The 21,450-nt window shown below is 36.1% G+C and overlaps 1 protein-coding gene across 1 annotated transcript; it reads left to right on the top strand.

Moving 5' to 3' along the window:
* Positions 1–3,778: 3,778 nt before the first annotated feature.
* On the top strand, positions 3,779–20,350 carry LOC121426806 (cytochrome b ascorbate-dependent protein 3-like). Its single transcript, XM_041623204.1, has 5 exons — positions 3,779–4,239; positions 5,300–5,545; positions 6,068–6,267; positions 8,848–8,984; positions 18,665–20,350. The coding sequence occupies exons 2-5, from the start codon at positions 5,326–5,328 to the stop codon at positions 18,795–18,797; spliced, it is 690 nt and encodes a 229-aa protein (XP_041479138.1). The 5' UTR covers positions 3,779–4,239; positions 5,300–5,325; the 3' UTR covers positions 18,798–20,350.
* Positions 20,351–21,450: the final 1,100 nt, after the last annotated feature.

The following is a 21,450-nucleotide window of genomic DNA, read 5'->3' as shown; positions in this document are numbered from 1 at the left end:
ATTTCCGTTAAAGATGAAATGACCAAATCTTATTCAAAATATTTCTTTATTTTTCATGCCGTCAATGTCAAATGAACTATTGCTGTATTATCATTGTAACTGTTTTGACAATTCGAAGTAAATTATAACATGTATAATCACTGGCTCATGTGTGCTGTTATCTATTCGTTGTGACCAATGGAGCTCTGCAAGGAAATACAAGTCTGTGTATCAGGGCCCCCTCTTACAAAGAGTTACGATTGGTCCAATCAATCGTAACTCTATGCATGGAGCTAATAGCTCTATGCTCTATGGAAATCCATCAGTGTCATATTTTTTTTCTACAGGAAATTCGCAAAATGTCTTTTTTAAACTAAGGAGAACACACCAAATTGTCGAGAAATCAATGAATGTATGGATATACATTCATAACTAGAATTTTTTTAACAAACATGCATTTTATATGTTGACTTTGTTGGCTTTCCATTGTTGCGATTGATTGGATCAATCGTAACTCTTTTTAAGATGGGCCTCTGATTTACAACTGGACCCCGTCCTACACAGTGTTTCGATTGATCCGATCAATCACAACTATGGACAGCCAGCAACGTTAACATCTATAAAACATGAATGATCAGCGGCGGACTGTGAATGATAATTATTCATGTTTGTTCAAAATATTTTCCAACTATGATGTATATTCATGCATCCATTGTTTTCTTTGTTTACAAAGAAGATCGTGCAAATGTCCTGTAGAAAAAAATTATGACACTGATGGATTTCCATAGTTACGATTGAATGTATCAATCGTAACTCAAGACGGGGGCCTGATATACAGTTGCATCAGTTATTCTTACATGTATATAGCTATTGCACGTCTAATTATAATCTTTGTTGCAAGCAGCAGTGCAGCGATCAAGTGTAGATTTGCAAATAATTGCAAGACATATGATTGATTCTTGGTTACAAACTAAACTTGCAATATTGCGGATCACAAGTTTCTTGCAACGGCCGATTAGTGATATGGGGGTGTTTCCCGAAATATAATTAACAAGTTTACTAGTGTAGGGGATATGTATAGGAACCCTACCCTATACAGTAAACGAAAATTGGGAGAGTGGACGATGTTAAAAGTATCAGTTCATAAATTACATTGTTGATTTTTATATTCGATAAGCATAATAAGCAAAGAACTTATTAGTAGACACAATTTTATGAATCCATTAAAAATATTGGCGGAAGAATACAGGTACTGTTAAAAACCAGTCGAAACTACAAGGACTCTAGTATTTTGTACCTGAAACCATGTAAGGTGCGAAATAGCATTAGAAGACCAGGGCTCCGTAGCACAAAGGCTAGCCATTAATCGCTAATTTGAAAGACAGATTCTGATTGGTTCCTAGTCAGTCTACTGAGTAAATTGAGCATACAACGGCCGTCCAGATAGGCCATTTCATTTAGCGATTAATCGCTACCTTTTGTGTTACGGGGCCCAGTAGTATAGTTTAATAGACCAGTTCGTAGTTACTTCATGGAAAATTTTGGTCAAATGACCTTTCATTTCTTTCATCATGATAGGCAGATTTCAAAGCAAGATATTACGTAAGCTTGCCTTACATAGCACACCAATGAACACTTTATGAAGGTATTTGTTGCATTCCTACTTTCAATGCATATCATAGCATGTTGCACAATGTACTTGGCAAACTGTGAAATACCAGTCGTTCGTGGAAGCATTGTTGTTTTTTTGTGGATGTAAATGAAAACGAGAATTCAAAGGAATATATGAATAATCAAGACATCAAAGGTGGTGCTTATCTCATTAGATTTTAAAGCACCATGTCACTTTAGTACAAATGACCTTCTTCTGATCATTCGTAGAATGTTTTGATCATGCGCAGAAAGGAACTACGAACTGGCTTATAATTTGGAGATCGGTTGAAAATACCTTCTTTATGGCAAATAATCATTCGAACATAAGATCTGCATTTATTACAGCTCGAAGTTAAAACACTGTGTGAATGTTCTGAGGAGAGCTTATATAGAACACACTTCAACAAGTTGCTGATCATAGCCGAGGCAAAACCGTTACTGATGTCAAACATTTTTACTGGTTTGACATGATACCCCTGATACCGAAAGTGGACTGGCGCCGCGTCGAGATCAATCCGGACTTTTCGCATTTTCCATGTTTACGGAGACACTCTCTACAACACATCAATTCCTTTGAAAATGCTAGTCAAATCACAATGCAAAGCTGAGAGGTTTGTGGACCGGGACAGCATCGAAATCTCTTGACTCTGGACAACGACATATTTGCAATTATTCGTCCGGTGCAATCTTTCGGATGATCTTCTGTCCTAGTCCACCGATTTTCGACAAAAGCCTCTCAGCTATCAAGAGTGATTTTAATTGCATTTTCAAAAGAATCGATGGTTGTAGAGAGTGTCTCCGTATTAAACATTGTAAATGCAAAAACTCTATACACAACAAAAACTGTAGTGTTAACCGGTGTACGTAGAGGACCACACCAGTTATTTTACACCGGTGTTAAATTGGTGGTGTTAGTTTTACACCTATAGGTGTTATTACAACACCTTTTTTGTAACATTTACACTTTTTGGTGTTACGTTTAATCTCTAGGGTGTAATCTTAACACCTCAGGGTGTCCTCTATTAACACCAATTGGTGTCAGTTTTTACAGTGTGTTAACCCGAACACATAAGCCGCCTTCACGTCATCTATTCACGTTGAGTTTTAAAGTCAGCATTTGATGTCGTTCGTTAACCATTACTATTATTTGCTATTTAGTTCATGGGTCAATTCGTTAACAAGTACTATCATTTGTTATCTACTTCATGGGTCAAGCCGGCCTGAGTCCACTTGGTTGGGATACACATACCAATTGTAGAAATGAAGCCGGCGTCCAAAGGTGGACTCGTTCCGAGGCGCCTTCTTTCTCGAGGGAACGCAATCGTTATCGCGAATGCCCTTCTGTTGTTTGAGGCTATATAAGCCCTCTATGTTTTATATTATTTTACAATATCAAGATTGTGCCCCCATCACTCATGAGTTGACACATGAGTGGGCATTGGTGACATGACATTTGCTCCTGCGACAATTGCTCCGGGTTTTAATTTCGTCCAAGATAGGGTTGCAATAATTATATATATATATATATATATATATATATATATATATATATATATATATATATAGGTCTTATGTTAGTGTTAGGATTAGGGTAGGGTATTGTGTGTGTGTGTGGGGGGGTGTTGTAGGGTATCGTATCATATATTGTATAGGTTAAAGGGCTGAAGTTAGTTATTCGATTAGCGTGTGAAATTTAGACCCGAGCAATTGTCGCCGGAGCAATCGTCACGGAACCACGCCACCGCCTTCGTTGAGAGCCCCCAGAAAATAGGACAGCACCCAAAGTGAAAGGCGATCATGCGAAGTTAAAAATGTGTTGACAAAGTTCGATGTGTGTCCATAGAGTTGTTGACAATGCATGGAGATATCAAAAGAACTATCAAATATTACTAAATCCCACTAGCAATTTTGACAAGAATCTGTAAGATTACAATGATAAAGCAAACATAAGAGCTGCTGCCGGTTCGCTGACATGTGAGCCATGTCCGACTGTTCATAAACGTTCGAACCTGGTGTCCAAAGTTCAGGTTTAGACTAATCACTCGAGTAAATGAGAGAAAAGCCCCATATTGAGCATTCCTTGGCAGCGTGCACGGGGTTGAGAATCTTTCATCCGTACAAGGGAGTTGATCTCGTGACTAGTTGTCATGCTTAATTGTGGCATCAGCTCGCTATTTTTTTTTTAACTCTTTGCTGAATTCCAGTTGAGAATGCTTACATGTCTAACATATTGTGCAATCGAAGGGTCAGAAAGCTTCAGGCCAGCCGCATCGCATGTTGTCCGATAGATCACGTACGTTCTTGCGACAGAATCAAGTTCACGTCTTTCATTGTCATCACATGGAAGCCATAAAATACGCATCAATAATGTTTTGAAGTACATTCACTCGTGACCGACCATTGTGAATGTTGTATGAAATTTGAGGAACTTGGCTATTAATGGAAGTCGTAAATGTATTATGAAAGGCACCTTGATTCACCGTTAATACCTCCATACCCTGTGTCTCTGGATAAAAAAGGCTCATATCATGCATATTGTTGTCAACTATCTTGGACACCTTTGAATGTGACAACCTCTCACGTTTGCTCACTCGGACATATTTTCAGGTACGTGTTTTTGTTTCGTTTTTTTTTTGAACGATTCTCTAATAAAAATAGGCCCTACTTGATATACATGTACGATTGATAGCTAATGTTGATATTTCGAACATGTCCAATGATTTGGGGGAATTTCGTCAACAAAGCCTTAACCCAATCCAAAAAACATGCTGATCGTGTATGACCTCCGCTCAAAGTTACATTCAAATCAATTTAAATTTTTTTTTGGTTAGGTATAAATGAAATATTAATGCAATGTAGTATTTGTCCAAACCTTTTAAAGCCACAACTTGAGATAGGCCTCCCCCTTTCTGGGCTGCCGCCCTTGCCTAAAATGACGATAAATGTTTACCATACCTATGTTGTCAGGGTCCGCGGAACTGGAGGAGTGGCGAGGAGTTTTTCAGTCTCTCCGTCTCCACCTATTTAGCAAACGTGTACAAAGGGATAAATGACAATCTGGTTGTGTGTTTTTTTAAGGGGGGCATTGTCAGTCTCTCTTACTCCGCCCCCACTTTCAAAACCGTTCCAGGGCCCCAGATAGGCAGCCCCGTAGCCTGGCTGGGTTCGATTCCTTCTCTTCCGTGGCCGAAAAAAATGGCAAGCATAAAAAGGAGAATGAAAGGTCATCAGTAAAAGAATCTATTGGTTCGTTGTATCCGAAAATAATGACATCAGTTGTTTGTTTTTTCCGTACATGCATCCAAACACCTGTTTTCTCCCTTATTAATTTTTTTCTTGCTCTTAGAAATTCAGGGGGTTCGATCAAATCCCCCGAACCCGCTGGCTACGGGCTTGAATAGGTAATACTCTGACGTATTCTTCAGATTTGTGTTATTTTATACAATAGTAAGTGCTTTCATATCATATGCAGGGTCATACAGCTCACACTTCCCAAAGCTACTGATTAAATTTTAAAAAGTAAGTTCATTCACGTGACAGCGAAGGGCCGGTTAATTGGAATACTTTATTTTAGCATGGTGTGGCCCTCAAGTGCTTCCCGAACACTTTAGTCTTTGAGTTTCAGCAAATTTTCTCGATTTCTTCATCTTCTCCGTCATATCCTTAGCTTTTGTAAACTCTTCTCTCAACACCATGGATCTCCCATCACCATCGTTCGTCAGGGATTTGAAGCGTCGCCTCTTCTTATCCCTAGTAATCTTCACCGAGATCTTGGGGGTGCTCGCTGTGGTCCTCGTTGGGGTTTGGGTCGCGTATTATCCTCTGCGGTCCGGATTTCATTGGGACGCCCTAGGAAAAATCTATATCCACCCTTTTGTGATGACTTTGGGGATGGTGTTTGTTTTCGGGAATAGTAAGTATTCTTATACCTATCAATTTACATCATTCAATTAAAGGGCTTTCTAAAGTTTAAAGATCTTCACGTTCTTTTACTCATAGAAATTATGAAACGGCACAATATCCCTGTTTGCCGAGTGAATCAATATCTCAGTCACATTGACCCTACGGCGGTCGTACGGTGGGTCAGCCGTTTCATTCATTTTGATCCATCCATACTTTATTGTTGGAAACAGAACTGAAATAAAATACTCCGAAACTTTGCTTTGCCAAGTTGAGACCACCTAAAGCTGGTACACAAAATGTGACTTGAGGTACAAATGCGACAGTTTCTTTAAAAGTTTGGCGATAAACGAGTGACAATTCTTGTACTCTAGTTTGCATGGTTATGTGTGAAGAGCCTCTTAAAAACTTAAGAAGAAGATGGTGTAACGTGTGTAGTATATCAACAGTTCAACACTATATAAACATTAAGGTAACATGACTTAATTTATGTTTTAATAATTTATCAGAATAAATACTTCATTCATTTACACAGGTACACTGATCTACCGAGTCGGTGCCTTGATTCCGATTCGACGAAAGGTCATGAAAGCTTGCCACGCGGGTATGATGGTCATCGTGATCACATGCACAGCCCTGGGCATCTACCTCGCCGTTACATCAATCGTTGGGAAGAGTCTACAGAACGTCCATGCCGTCTTGGGCATTGCGACAACCATTTTGTTCGTTTTACAGGTATGATGAGGGTGTTTTGGCTCAGCTACTTATGGGGGATTCAAGAGTAGAGTAAAAACGCCAGTCAAAATTGACAAAGACGTCTGGGAGTCTTCGTCGAAAATCAGTTTCGCCCTGGACTCTGGACAAACAACATACGTGCGATGTTTCGTCTAATCCGAAACTTAGGCCCCTGATACACATGCGTCGGGTTTAAAGCCGGTCTTGACGCCGGCTTTGCAGCCGCCTTCTCTGGCGTCGGCGCCGGCTCGGACTGAGTCTACCGCCGGATGTGGTTTGAATGCAGTTGAACACCCCCAAGTGGACTTGGCGTGACCACTGAACTAGAAACATCGAACAAGTTACGAACCGCGCAATTGAACTATGTAAAATGTTGACTTGAAAAATAAGGTGACTCGCGTCACGTGAATAGGTGCCGTGAAGTCGGCTTATGTGTGGACACACATTGCAAGCTTCAGACCATGTGTAACATAATGGATACTGTTCTTGAGGCATCTTTAAGATGCAGGCGTGAAGGCGGCTTGAAGCGCGGGTCGGGGCCGGCTTCAAACCCGACGCATTTGTATCAGGAGCCTTAGGACGAACCGATTCACCAATTTTTGTCAAAGACCTCTGAACTGTTCAATATCCTTTGACAGGCACTTTCAATATATTTACTATGTTCTTGAATCTGTCGTGCGTCGCGGAGCAAAAAACTAACTGTTGGCTCATATTTAAGGTTAACCGAGTCTAAAAAATTAAACTAAAAGAAAAATCAAAGGAGCATAAATAATAATCAGGTAACTAGGCGGCTTATGATAAAACGAACATGCCGAACAGGGTATTGTATCAATTATTGTCGAAATAAAAGTCTGTCATTGTATTTCTTCTGTAAGTGGTTCCTACAAACAGAAGCGCCTTAAGTAGTGCCCCTTTTGAAAAAAATACCATGTTGAATAGAAAAATAGAATTTACTTTCTAAAGACACCAAAATTCGTGCTACAGTACGTAAGCGCATTGGAGATAGGATAGCTTTATTCTATTATGCGCTTAATGAATTAACCTTTTGTCATTATTATTATTATTACAATTGTCATTAAAAAAATCACATAAAAATCACATAACCGCCTGACTGATAGCGCTGGCATTTTTTATCTATCAAAAATGTTCACAGCTGTAATGATGTACACCAAGAATGGTATGTAAATAAAGGAGATCGATAATTTAATGCTCACCATAAGCCTATCATGTTGCATTCTGAACGTGCTTCTCTTTCTTTACTAACCATGCTAACGGTAAACCCCTGAACATTTAGAACTGAAAGTCGTGTTACATGAAAATATAGTGAAATTAAATTTTGCATCCGATTTTGGTGATTTCATTTTTTAAATACATGTATATCCATGCCCGTTTGATTTATATCTGTATATAAATTTTATATCAACTTATTTTGGTTGTACTTTGAACAGACACGTCCCATCATCCTCTTTGCAATGGTACGCCCTCTCTCCATCCCACCGCCCCCCCCCCAAAAAAAAATATGCATGATAAGACTGTGCAACCTAACATCTTGCCACACAAGTCCAAATAAGGATTTTATTCTATAGACAGGGTGAATAAATATATAAACCATACTGATATTATACAATGGCAAAACAAAATAACAGGGGCGGAACCAGTGCATTTTTATATATGGGGGTAATTGGGGTCAGAACAATCTGATGATGACCATTTACACAAAACATACTCTGTCTTCCTTTGTTTCCTTCCTCTTTCAAGTCTTTATCACATTTTACCCCTGCCCTCTCATTCCCCTAGTTGCACCTTGAAAAATCATGGGGTCGGTTGCCGCCCATTTCTCAGTGGCGACCCCGGAGTTTAAAGGTTGCTGTGAATTGATATGAGCATGGAGTGTTAATGTAACTGTTGTGCATATTTTACTACATCAAGATAAAATATTTGTTTTCATATATCAGTAGTAGAGGGAAATGAACCATAAGGACTATATAAATCCATGGCTATTATGTTTCCCATATGCCTGATACATTAAAACAAATATACATATATTTATCTTTCAATTATAATAAAATGATATCAAGTAGGTCATCATGATGGACCAAAGTACAATGAAGTAGAAAAAAGTTTCGAAAGTCTTGCTTCCACCTGCACGCACACCCATATGGTACACGCCCTTACTAATTCCTGTTGGTACCTTAACTTTATAGATTGGTATATGGTGTATGAGGTGTTAAAGAGGCGCAAGAAAGCAAAGCGAAAGAGCGAAAATTTTGACCTTTTTTACAATGGAAATTTAATTTTGTGATATAATTTACAATAATATTATGCAAATAGTATCATATTTCACACCTTTTCCCTTGTTTGGCTTTCTTTATTTTCTTATTACTTTTTTTTTAATTATTCTTTTTATTTTCAATTATTCATTTATTTATTTTTATTCATTTATCTACTTATTTATTATCTTTTTTTTGAAGGGGGGGGGGTCATGTACCCATATTCAGCCCTCCTATATATATATATATATATATACGCCAGCATGTATCCTCCCTTAATTACTCACATTTTACTCCTTTCTTTTTGCAGTTTCTATGTGCATTGTTTATCTTCGTCATACCTTTGGCGCCTCAATGGATCAAAGAGTCCTACATGCATCTTCATGCTTTCTTTGGGGTATTGACTTTAGTCTCTGCTGCGGCTACTTGTCTCACGGGTGTACAGTTGTAAGTAGACAAGGGTGTCGTTGCATAAAGCTGTTCGTAAGTTAAGAGCGACTGGTGATCCTTTCTTACGCGCTAATCCCTCGCCAATTCAATTTACAACTTACCACAAGAAGAGATCACCAGTCGTAGTAGACTTGTTAACTGCAAAAAAGGGGTGAACGCTGCATTTTTGAGTACAAATGTCCCACTTGGCACAAATGTTCCTTGAGTCAAAAGAAAAAGATTCATCCAAAGAGACACGCTGTATCTATGCAAATAAGCAATTATTTTGAATAAATTTGCATATTATGTCGATATGTAAAAACAAGAAATTCAAAACATATATTTCACCAGAACTGCCCTAAAATTGGAAATAAAGACTTAGAGTAAGACAGGGAAGAAAATTGCCATAAAATAATTGGGATATCCTTGTTTATTATTACCTAATTTACATAAATTATAATTTAAAACAGAGTATTTTTTTCAATAATCCTGAACTGTTTTATAAATAACAGCAATTAATACAAAATGTCAACATTCTACATGAAAGAGAATATATTAGCGAAAACATCGATATGCTTCATGACAGTATTAATTTGCTTAGAAAGAGGGCAAATATGTCAAAATGTATGACGTGATATTGCTCTAAAACGAGACCAAAACAACCTCTATGTCACAGTCACACTCACGAATCGGACAATAAAGCGATCAATGGTATGTCATTCGAGATAACGCAATCTCAACACAATAGCTTCCATCGGCTTCTCGTATCGCTTTTGTTGGTGTGTCTGCCACACCGTAATCTATGATACATACGGGCAAAATGCATTTCGGTATCGGTAAAACACTATTAATTTTGTTTTATTTGTTTCTAATTTGTTTCTCTTGGAAAATTTACAGGAGACATTGCTTTGCAGGTTACTGCTTAAATGAAGCTCTGGCATGTCTGGCACATGAATCATGACGAATGTACCCCACCTCAATCCATATGTCGTTTGGAGACCCCGAAGTGGCAAACTGCATTCCCCCGCGGCATTCCCGATACTTTACAAAACCAGTTTGACTTGTATTATCGACTTGGAAAAGACAGATGTATGAGACATCAGTTAACATGTTTCCTGAAGATATTTTTTTTGTTTATTTAAGCCTACGTCCACGGGAGCCCTCCGAATTTACTCCATCCCCTCTCTGTATTTCGACACTAAATAAAAAAAATATCGTGTTTAAAAGCCACCGGCAAGGCAAATTGCGTTTTTGGTATAATAAAGCAACTTTTATATCTATATTTCATATTTATCTATATTAATATTATTATTAATGTTATTATTATTATCATTATTATTATTGTTCTGCAGTTTGTAATAATGCTCAAGCACAGTAAAGACTATAACCCAACAGGAGCATGCCTAGGATACCCTTTTCCCTTTTGGTTTTATGTATTAAAAAATAGTTTATTGTCTTTAGAACTCTTAAAAGATTACTTTTGTTTGTATTGATATCTTGGAATAGATTGAGGAGAAAATACTCTACAATTGACATGTAGAAGAGCTGTAGTACATTGAAAAAAAGAAGCCACACGTAAGCTCTATAATACTCAAACCCCTTTACTGTTTCCACTTTATGTTAAATTTAAATATTTTCAGAGCACATTCGGAAGAAAGATACATTTCTTCTATACACAGTAAAGCCTCTTTACTTTCTCCTCTTGGAAAAAAAACACATAGAAGGCATTGTTTTATATCGCATAAAATAAGTTCGTGTACATGACGGTGGCCTGTCGAAGTTTCCCAACCCTTTATTTTGTTTTGACAATATATATTTACAATATCGTCTAAATGAAGCCCTCATCTGGAAAAGGGCACTTATTAAAGGCAGCATCTACATTATATAGAGGAGGCCCTGGTACTTGGAAGCGGGGGCTGAAGCACCCACAAGATTTTCCGGAAGAGGGGGGGGGGGGGGGTGCTGCGTGTAATATTATACTCGATAGATAGCACCCCCTGGAATTCCGGCAGATGTGACAAAAAAAAGAAACGTTACCCAAAAAAATTCATTTTGTAGTGCAATCCTTTTTGTTTATTTGCCTGTAAAATTTATTGATGTAAATTTGAAAATAAAAAAAGGTTCAATGTAAAATTTTGGTCCCAAGAAATTAAACAAGCTTCAGCCCCCTCTTCCCAGTGCCAAGGCCTCCTCTATATAATGTAGATGCTGCCTTTAATAAGTGCCCTTTTCCAGATGAGGGCTTCATTTAGACGATATTCTAAATATATATTGTCAAAACAAAATAAACGGTTTTGGCAACTTCGACAGGCCACCGTCACGTACACGAACTTATTTTATGAGATATAAAACAATGCCTTCTATGTTTTTTTTTTCAAGAGGAGAACGCAAAGAGGCTTTACTGTGTGTAGTAGAAATGTATCTTTCTTCCGATTGGGCTCTCAAAATATTTAAATTCAACATAGAGTGGAATCAATAAAGGGCCGTGTGGCTGTTCTTCAATTTACCACAGCTCCTCTACATGTCAGTTGAAGAGTATTTTCTCCTCAATCTATTCCAAGGTATCAATACAAACAAAAGTAATCTTTTAAGAGTTCTAAAGACAATACACTATTTTTTAATACATAAAACCAAAAAGGGAAAGGGTATCCTAGGCATGCTCCTGTTGGGTTATAGCCTTTACTGTGCTAGAGCACTATTACAAACGGCAGAACAATAATAATAAAAATAATAGTAATAATAATAATAATAATAATAATAATATTAATAATAATTATAATATTATCAATAATGATGAATGTAAATATAAAAATATAGATATAAAAGTTGCTTTATTATACCAAAAAACGCAATTTGCCTTGCCGATGGCTTTAAAACATGATATTTTTTTATTTAAAGTCGAAATACGGAGAGGGGATGGGGTAAATTCGGAGGGCTCCCGTGGGCTTAAATAAACAAAAATAAAAAACTTTTTTTTCAGGAATCATGTTGTCTGATGTCCCATACATCTGTGTTTTCCAAGTTGATAATACAAGTCAAACTGGTTTTGTAAAGTAGCGGGAATGCCGGGGAGATGCAGTTTTGCCACTTTGGGGTCTCCAAAAGATATATATTTTAACAAAGTTAATATATGGATTGAGGTGGGGTACATTCGTCATGATTCATGTGCCAGAGCTTCATTAAAGCAGTAACCTGCAAAGCAATGTCTCCTGTAAATTTTCCAAGAGAAACAAATTAGAAACAAATAAAACAAAATTAATAGTGTTTTACCGATACCGAAATGCATTTTGCCCGTATGTATCATAGATTACGGTGTGGCAGACACACCAACAAAAGCGATACGAGAAGCCGATGGAAGCTATTGTGTTGAGATTGTGTTATCTCGAATGACATACCATTGATCGCTTTATTGTCCGATTCGTGAGTGTGACTGTGACATAGAGGTTGTTTTGGTCTCGTTTTAGCGCAATATCACGTCATACATTTCGACATATTTGCCCTCTTTCTAAGCAAATTAATACTGTCATGAAGCATATCGATGTTTTCGCTAATATATTCTCTTTCATGTAGAATGCTGTTATTTATAAAACAGTTCAGGATTATTGAAAAAAATACTCTGTTATAAATTATAATTTGCATAATTTATGTAAATTAGGTAATAATAAACAAGGATATCCCAATTATTTTATGGCAATTTTCTTCCCTGTCTTACCCTAAGTCTTTATTTCCAATTTTAGGGCAGTTCTGGTGAAATATATATTCTGAATTACTTGTTTATACAATATCGACATAATATGCAAATTTATGCAAATTACTTGCTTATTTGCATAGATACAGCGTGTCTCTTTGGATGAATCTTTTTCTTTTGACTCAAGGAACATTTGTGCCAAGTGGGACATTTGTACTAAAAAATGCAGCGTTCAACCTCTTAACAAGTCTACTATCGTTCTTAAAGGGGAATGAAACCTTTGGAACAAGTATGCTTGTGTCGAAACAGAAAAATCAAAGAATAAGAACAAAGAAATTTTGAGAAAAATCGGACAAATAATGAGAAAGTTATGAGCATTTGAATATTGCAATCTCTAATGCTATGGAGATCCTCCTATTGGCAACGCGACAAGGATGTGTGATGTCACACATGAACAACTTTCCCTTTGATGGACTATGAAATACCCTGAAAATGTGTCTTTTTGCTTTTTGTATGGTGATACAAACTCTTTATTTCAGTTCAGTTCATTTATTTTCATAATCTCAATAAAAAACATCAAATACAATCAAAATTTACAAAACAAGTACAAACGAGAGTATTCAAAATTTAAACAATAGCATGAACATAACAATTGAAAGTATGATGGAACTAGCAAGGCCAAGGGCCTATCACGGGCTAGTCCCCGAAAGGATATCAGTAAAATTATTGAGTTACATATGTATGAATTAAAATATTTTAAAGGAAATAGCAAAACAAAACAGACAAACGAACAAACAAGTAATTCGATATTTTTGAGTTGGTTAAAAAAAAAAATCATTTAAGTGCATTGTTTTGTGATCGAGAGAAAAGGTACATTTTATAATTACGTTTGAAAGACGATAAAGTGGGCATATTTTTTATATCATTTGGTATGTCATTCCAACATTTCGCTCCTACAAAAGATATAGTTGTACGAGAGAATTGATATTTGTATAACGGCAAGCGTAAATGGCTACTGGTCCTTGTATCATAAAAATGGAAAAAACTGTTAAGCCTAAAAGATTCATTAAAATTTGAAGGCAAGATGTTTTTAAAATATGAGAACATGAATATAGCAACCTGTAGTTCATACAATTCAGTGATCTTAAGAATCCTTAGATCTTTAAAAAGATTAGCAGTGTGCGAAAATGCATTTTCGTTGCTAATGACTGCACGTTTTTGTAATTTTAAAACACGATCCAATAGGTAATCGGCACAGTGCCCCCACACAATACAGGAGTAAGAGATATATGGCAAGATCATTGAATAATACAAAGTTAATAAGACTTGTTTGGGTACTAAATTCTTAAGACGATTCATTGCACCAATACTTTTGGAAATTTTGGAACAAATATCATTAACGTGTATACTCCAACTTAGATTTTCATCTATATAGACACCCAAGAACTTGGTATTGGTCGTTCGCTGAATTTCATAATTATTTATACATATTTTAATATTTTCGTCATCTATATTCTTATTTTTGGGTTTAAAGATCATATAAAATGTTTTATTCAGATTAAGTATAAGCTTGTTTGCTGTGAACCATTCATGAATAGACTTAAGTTCAAGGTTCAAAGTAGAGATCATTTCTATGATATTATTACCAGAGATAAATAAATTTGTGTCGTCTGCAAACAAGATAGAAAAAAGTCGTTGACTGACATATTGAAGATCATTGATAAATAAAAGGAAAAGTAGCGGACCCAATACCGATCCCTGTGGTACTCCTACATCTATGGTACACATTTTCGAATTATAATTGTTTAAAGATACATATTGTTTTCGGTAGCTCAAATAACTATCGAACCATTTCAAAACTGTTCCACGGATACCATAATGATATAATTTTTTTAACAATATTTCATGATTAATACAGTCAAACGCTTTGGAAATATCCAAAAAAGTCCAATTAGAAATTCTCTATGCTCAAAAGCTTTTGAAATTCTATTAGTAAATTGAAGAAGTGCCATGTATGTTGAATAGCCTTCTCTAAAACCAAACTGTCGAGAGTAGAGAATTTCGTTGGTTGTAATAAAAGAAATCAGTCTCTTGTACACCAGTTTTTCAAATAACTTTGCAAAAACAGATAATAAAGAAATGGGTCTATAATTTTCAAAACAAGACCTCTCACCCTTTTTGTGCATTGGAACAACTTTAGCAATTTTTAGTCTATTTGGGAATACGCCCTCTTCCAAAGACCTATTAAAGATATTACCTAGAGGCTTTAAGACAAAATTAATTGATCGTTTAAAAACTTTAACAGTAATAGCATCTTGACCTGGGCTTTTATTTTCTTTAAAAGTGGACACAATATCTAAAATCTCTTTTCCTGTTATTGGTTTAAAGAACATTGTATGGCTGTTTTTGTTACCTAAAAAATCACAAAAGTTTTTGTTACTACTAGGGGCATTATTGATAACATTACGTCCAACAGAGCTGAAATATTCATTAAACATGTCTACAATGGATTGCTTATTCTCTACTTCACGACCATTGCTCACCATCTGTTCACATTGTGTACGCGGCTTTGGTTTATTAAGGACTTCGTTGATAACATTCCAAGTGTCTTTTATCTTTCCACGTACATTGTTAAATTTGGAGTTAAAATATTCACGTTTACGTTTTCGAATTTGCTCTTTCACGAAATTCCTGTAACTTTTGTAATTAGTTTCCCGTTGCTGTGTAGGGTTTTTCAAAAATTTTCGTAAAAGAGTATATTTTTTCTGACAAAGTTTTTTTAATGAAGGATTAAACCAAGGTTTATTGATTTTACCTTTCTTTTTTGAATTATATTTCTTAATTGGGAAGCTTTGTGTGAAGAAGGATGTATAAATATCCATAAAGGCATTGAAACTAGCATCGACATTTGTGAAATTATCAAGAAAATTCCAATTTGTGTCTCTCAATAAACCACAAAAGCCAATTATATTTTGTTCATCATACAAACGTTTAAAAAAACATTTTTCGGTGACGTCTATATCTGTATCAACAATTGTAAACACAGGAAGGTGATCACTAATATCGGAGATTAAAATGCCAGAATGTAAATTTTTTCAGGTATATTTGTAAAAATATTATCAAGCAGTGAACTGGATACATGTGTGACTCTGGTTGGTTGTGATATTAGGGGAGAAAGTAAATAAGTTGATAATACATCTATAAAACTGTCTGCAGTGTAAGGAGCACTGTGGTTCAATAAGTCAATATTGAAATCTCCTACCAGAAAACAGTCCTTCCTTTCGTTTACAATCGTTTCTAGAGGCACTTCTAAACAGTTTATAAAATTTACAATTGATTGACTTGGTGGTCTATACACAACTGCTACAATAAGTTTTTTTTGTTTACAAAACACTTCAATAAACATTGATTCAAGATCATCATTAAATATATCCAAATCTGGTCGCCTTTTAAAGGCAACTTTATTGTTGATAAAAAAGCCTACTCCTCCACCACGCTTTTCATTGCGACTTTGAGAAATTAATATATTATTTGGGAGGGTTAGAAAATTATTATCGTCGTCCTTAAGCCATGTTTCAGTAATACCGATGATAGAAAATTCAAAATTTATATCGTTGAGAAGACATTCTAAGTGATCAAAATTCCTCTTCAAACTTCTACAGTTTACATGTATTAATGAAAGAAGATTTCTATCACACATTTCTTTTGTAAAGGTTGAAAATTCTCGATTATCATAATAACTGGAACGACTAGGAATGTCAAAATTTGTTTTTTCATTAAATTCACAAGATATGCACCTATTCGTAATAACTGGTATTTGACCATCATTTTGTATTAGGTATTGGTTATTGCACGAATTACAAACATTTCTTTCAAACATTATGACACAAGTACAACACTATAAGTGATAAATTTAAGTGACAACAATGTGTATGAATTAACAAAAAAGTAAAAAGAGTAAGAAATACAATTACCTTACAGTGTTACATTCCAAAAAGGGGGATGCCTGATAAAAATAACAAACAGTGTCATATATTTTCCAGATCATGGACGCTTGTAAGGAGCTTTATGATTTCCTTTCCATCCTTGCCAGTGGTTTTGAGAAGAGCAAATATACGACCATCTCTTGTCCAAGCAGATTTCACTTTCTCACTCTTGTATGCCATTCTGTAGATCTCCTGGTTCTTTGTCGTTAAGTCTTCTTGGATGTTGATTTGAGTATTTTTCAACTTCCTTCTCGCTCGTAGAACTTCTGCTCTCTTTTTGTAGTTACAGAATTTGACAATGATTGGTCTTGGATGTCGTGCCTTCGGATTCCTCTTGCCAGTACGATGAGACCTATCGATGTCGGATTGAATGAGTTGTACACCCAACTTATTTTCCGCAAGTTCGCAGACAACTCGGTCGGTGTTTTCAGCAGATGTTTCAACTATTCCGAAGATTCTCAGACCCTAGCTACGGGAGTACTGTTTAGATGGTTGATAGAATCCTCCAACGTCTTCGACCTCTCCTGCTGTTTGTTGATGTTTCTTTGAAGCTCATTAAACTCACGTTCCTTCCTCTCTAGTTTGATCTCCATGTCAAGAAGCCTACTTTCATTTCGTTCGATAAGATCCCGTAGCTTGACAAAGGTTTCGTCCACCAGTTCCCGAGCAATAATTTTTGCAAGACGTTCGATCTTGTTGAGAAAAATATAATTTTCAAACTATTCCTGTATGGTCTCAGAAATGACCGAAGCAGATCTTGAGCTAAATCTTGTTTTGGGGATGTTGGTAGCCGTAGTTGAGCTCACTTCGACGGGAAATGTATATCGTTTAGAGATATTCGTCGTTACAGTACTACTATAATTGGTTTCGCTATAGTTATGTAAAAGAGTCTCGATACACGAAGGGCGTTGGCCGTGGTAGCGATAGTCAGGGTGGGTAGTGGAGAAAAAAAAAACGTATATCCCGCCGAAAGAGGTAGACGGGATCGAAGTAATGTTTATTGATCGGCAGGTTTGCGAGATAAGAGATAAAATAGAGTTAAAAAGCGTCCAAATCACTTCAAAAATCCAGGCATCCCTCACGGGAGAGTAAAAGCAAGTTAATTTATCCATGATGTATTCTTTAAAATTCTGCATTACATGCCCTCCTATAGAAAGAATACATGTTCTACTGATAGATGTAATAAAGGAGGCAATTTAAGTGAAATATATACTAATAATGGGGAGAGTTGTTCAAGAGTGACATCACACATCTTTGTCGCATTGCCAGTGTGCCGGATCTCCATAGCATTAGTGATTGCAATATTCAAAAGCTCATAACTTTCTCATTACTTGTCCGATTTTTCTCAAACTTTCGTTGATCTGTTTCTTTGATTTTTCTGTTTTCACACAAGCTATCTTGGTCCAAAGGTTTCATTCTCCTTTAAAGTCGCTCTTAACTTACGAATATGAAACACCCACAAGGAGAGAGTGAACATGGGTCGTTCCATAAAGCCGTTAGAAAAACGACTAGTAAAACTTTCTTACTCACTAAATAATCACCAATGAACAATTCAATGAGCAAGAAAGGATCACCATTTAATCTCAAACTTGCGAACAGCTTTATGAAACAGCCCCCAGGATTGTTAATACATATTTTTTCATTGCTTTGATTTGGGCTTTATTGTATTTCCTGGGGAATGGTAGGGTATTTTTGATAATTAAAAATATATCTATATCCATAATTTGTTTTTGATCAGCGGAGCTAATTACTATAAAATCCAAATTCATAGTTTTGGTCGTGGCCCGCCCTAATAATTATAGGCCTACTTGAGCCACTCCTTCCCTTATCTTATAAAGCAGTTATAGGACTAACGTAATTCTGCAGAGTATATTAAACTGTTCAATATGGCTTTCTTTAATGTGATTTTTTTAAAGTTGGTTTGTCTACATTTAATCCTTACAATATCTATTACCATAGCAATGATCGCATGGAACAATTGGTAATTGAAAACTTGTATGTTTTCCTGTATTTTTACTTTGCAGTGGTCAAAGTTTTTTCGGCAACCATCCAGCCATCTCGCTGTCTTTAACCATCATAGTACCGGCCTTTACAGGAACTGTCACCTACATTCTCAGCAACGAGGTCTACCGCGCAAAGAATTCTCAAATCAATTAACAAATTGTCTGCTGAGTTTTGAGAATTACATGAGCTTGTCTCGGGAAGACCTGGTTTCAGCACACCCGGGGTTACTAGACTTATAGAGTCATTCGAAATCATCGTTTAACTCGGCCATGTTTGGGCCATTTACGAAATACGGTGATACATAATGACCAAACAGAAGAGAAAACGATCTAGCTAAAGACAGGCGACTGCTATAGAATTTAGTGATCCCTGGTTTTAGTGATCCTTTGGTTTTGGATAGAGAGAGGCATGATCTTACTATATGTAATAAGGACGCAGAAACAATTGACTGTCATGATTTATTGCAATGATATCCTGAGAAGGAAGTCAATAATTGTCAAAATGTCGACCATTTTTTTAAACAGGATACACTATTTCCTTATGTAGGCCTATGTTTTAATGAAATTGAATTTCAATTTGAAACATTATCAGGCTTACGTGCAGATTGAGGGAAAATCCGTTTTGGGCTCGGTGTATAATTTCTTCATTTTAAACTCGATCTATCTCATTGTGGTAAGAACTAAAACTTTGATATATTTCTTCTCTCTTTTCTGTATGGAAAAATGAATTATTCAGTGAAGTAATGAGTGGGATGTATTGGAAGGGAGGGGAAATGTGGGGTCATCGTGCTGTGTTCCTCCGCAAAAGCCCCGAATAAAATCAACTCTTTCGATCAATTTGTAAATCTGTAATTATTTTTGTAGATGCATCGTAAATTCATTTGTACTTAGATGGAATCAGAATAACTTAACAAGAAGAACAATATAAGATTTATACTAAGGACAAATTAGTGATGAAACTTATATTATCACAATATATGAATATCACACATGAATACACAACAGCTGACCAGGGTGCCGTAACACAAAGGTTAGCGATTAATCGCTAACATGGCTAAATGAAATGACTAATCAAGATCCTCGTTGCATGCGTATTTTGCTAAGTAGACTGATTATGAACCAATCAGAATTGTTCTTTGAAATTAGCGATCAATCGCTAACCTTTGTGTTACGGGACCCTGATGTGAATTCAGCATGTCGAACTCCTATATTAAAGTCATATACCCATCGCAAGAGGGCGTAAACAAACATCTAAGTTTGTCCACATTGAAGTGCCATGATAATGATCGGGGGGGGGGGGGGGTGGGATGTATTGATTGGGTTGTGATCAGATAATCTCTGTGTTATGATAAATGTAAGCCTACTGAGTGGGTCGATTCATGTTATGATTAAAGCCTGCTTCCATCAGTTTGATAACCTATGCTATCATTTCTTTTTTATATGATACAGAACATGAATTGTACGCGATGGTCAAAATTTATTATTTTCTAATTTAATTCAATAATATTCATACGTACACGTATGTTAAAGTTTCGTATACAAATAAAAAGATGAAAGTGTAACACATCTTTGGCTTCCCCTTTTTGATTGTTTAAGTCAGTCCGTCAGCCGGGTCACAGGTCATTAAGATTGATGTGAAACAGTGGCGCAATAAACCCCCACCCTCAATAATGGGACAAACCAAGGCGTAAATAATAGGCTATTTTTCTATTAACATGACATTTTGTTATGTATGTTTTTCGATATGTAATTAAAAATGATCTTTTTCTCAATTTTCTCTTTAATTTTCTTCTTGATTTGCACATTTTCTTTGTTAATCGATCGCGGAACTTTTTTAGGGGTCTAGTGCCCAAAAGCCCCCATCTATAACAGGTGTATTATGTAAAGATGTCCTTCCCTCTTTCATGTGGTGGATGGGGGCATTGCCCTGAATTAGGCTACTCTCCAACCATGCACCCAGAAAAAAATAGAATTTCGTGAGGAAATAGTTTACATCTTCGTAAAGTGAAATTTGAGAGAAAAAAATACATATTCGATACAAAATTGCTCTTGGGCCTCTGGGACATCGATATAATATTTCAGATGGATACATGTGTGTGGCCTAATATTAACTATCAGCACTATTTTTATTTTATTCAATCTAGATTAAGCTCATTACGGTAATATACATACTATTGATTTTGGGGTTTCAATGTCTGAAAAATAATTCAAGAATATCATATCATGTCCTTCTATTTGCAGTATCAAAATCAGAAAACAAATAATATTGACGAAAGTTCATCTATGTTGGTTGAAAATAACAAAAAAATTTAAAGTTTTTCACAACATTCAAAGAAAACTCCGAAAGATAGGGGGCCTACAAATAATGTGTTATAATAATATATGGTCATCTCCTGTTTTTAACTGAAATTCCTCGGCGACATTAGACTACAATCAGAGGCCAAACAAAATAATAGTGGTTCCCTTCTTGCGATACAAAATTAATTGTTTTCTATTTCATCTTGGAAAAAAAAAAGACAAGAGGTCCCTCAGAGAGGACCTTAAGCCGTTGGTCCCCTGGTTGCTTGCTTGCTCACAGGCAATCGTGCTTTCTTAGCAGTCAGGTAAAAAAAACCCTCTGTATATTGTAATATCATCAACAAACTTGAAAATTATACGTTTATACATCTTTGTACATAAACATCCAGAGAAAGTAACAGAGAGATTCTCTGCTCTTGAAGTAACAAATTGTGGAAAACTTCGTCTAAACAAAGACGTCACACCATACAATGGGGCGATTTACACGGGCCAAAATAATGACTCATATC

The sequence above is a fragment of the Lytechinus variegatus genome, chromosome 13 (assembly GCF_018143015.1).
Source record: "Lytechinus variegatus isolate NC3 chromosome 13, Lvar_3.0, whole genome shotgun sequence".
NCBI classification, from domain to species: Eukaryota; Metazoa; Echinodermata; class Echinoidea; order Temnopleuroida; family Toxopneustidae; genus Lytechinus; species Lytechinus variegatus.
The sequence above is the reverse complement of the archived record's forward strand: the minus strand, read 5'-3'. Positions and strand labels throughout refer to the sequence as shown.

Bases quoted from the DNA above. Each gene is read 5' to 3' on its own strand.
- LOC121426806 (XM_041623204.1), top strand. From the start codon at position 5,326: ATGGATCTCCCATCACCATCGTTCGTCAGGGATTTGAAGCGTCGCCTC. The intron at 5,546-6,067 runs GTAAGTATTCTT...TCATTTACACAG, and splicing joins GGTGTTTGTTTTCGGGAATA to GTACACTGATCTACCGAGTC. The intron at 8,985-18,664 runs GTAAGTAGACAA...TTTACTTTGCAG, and splicing joins TGTCTCACGGGTGTACAGTT to TGGTCAAAGTTTTTTCGGCA.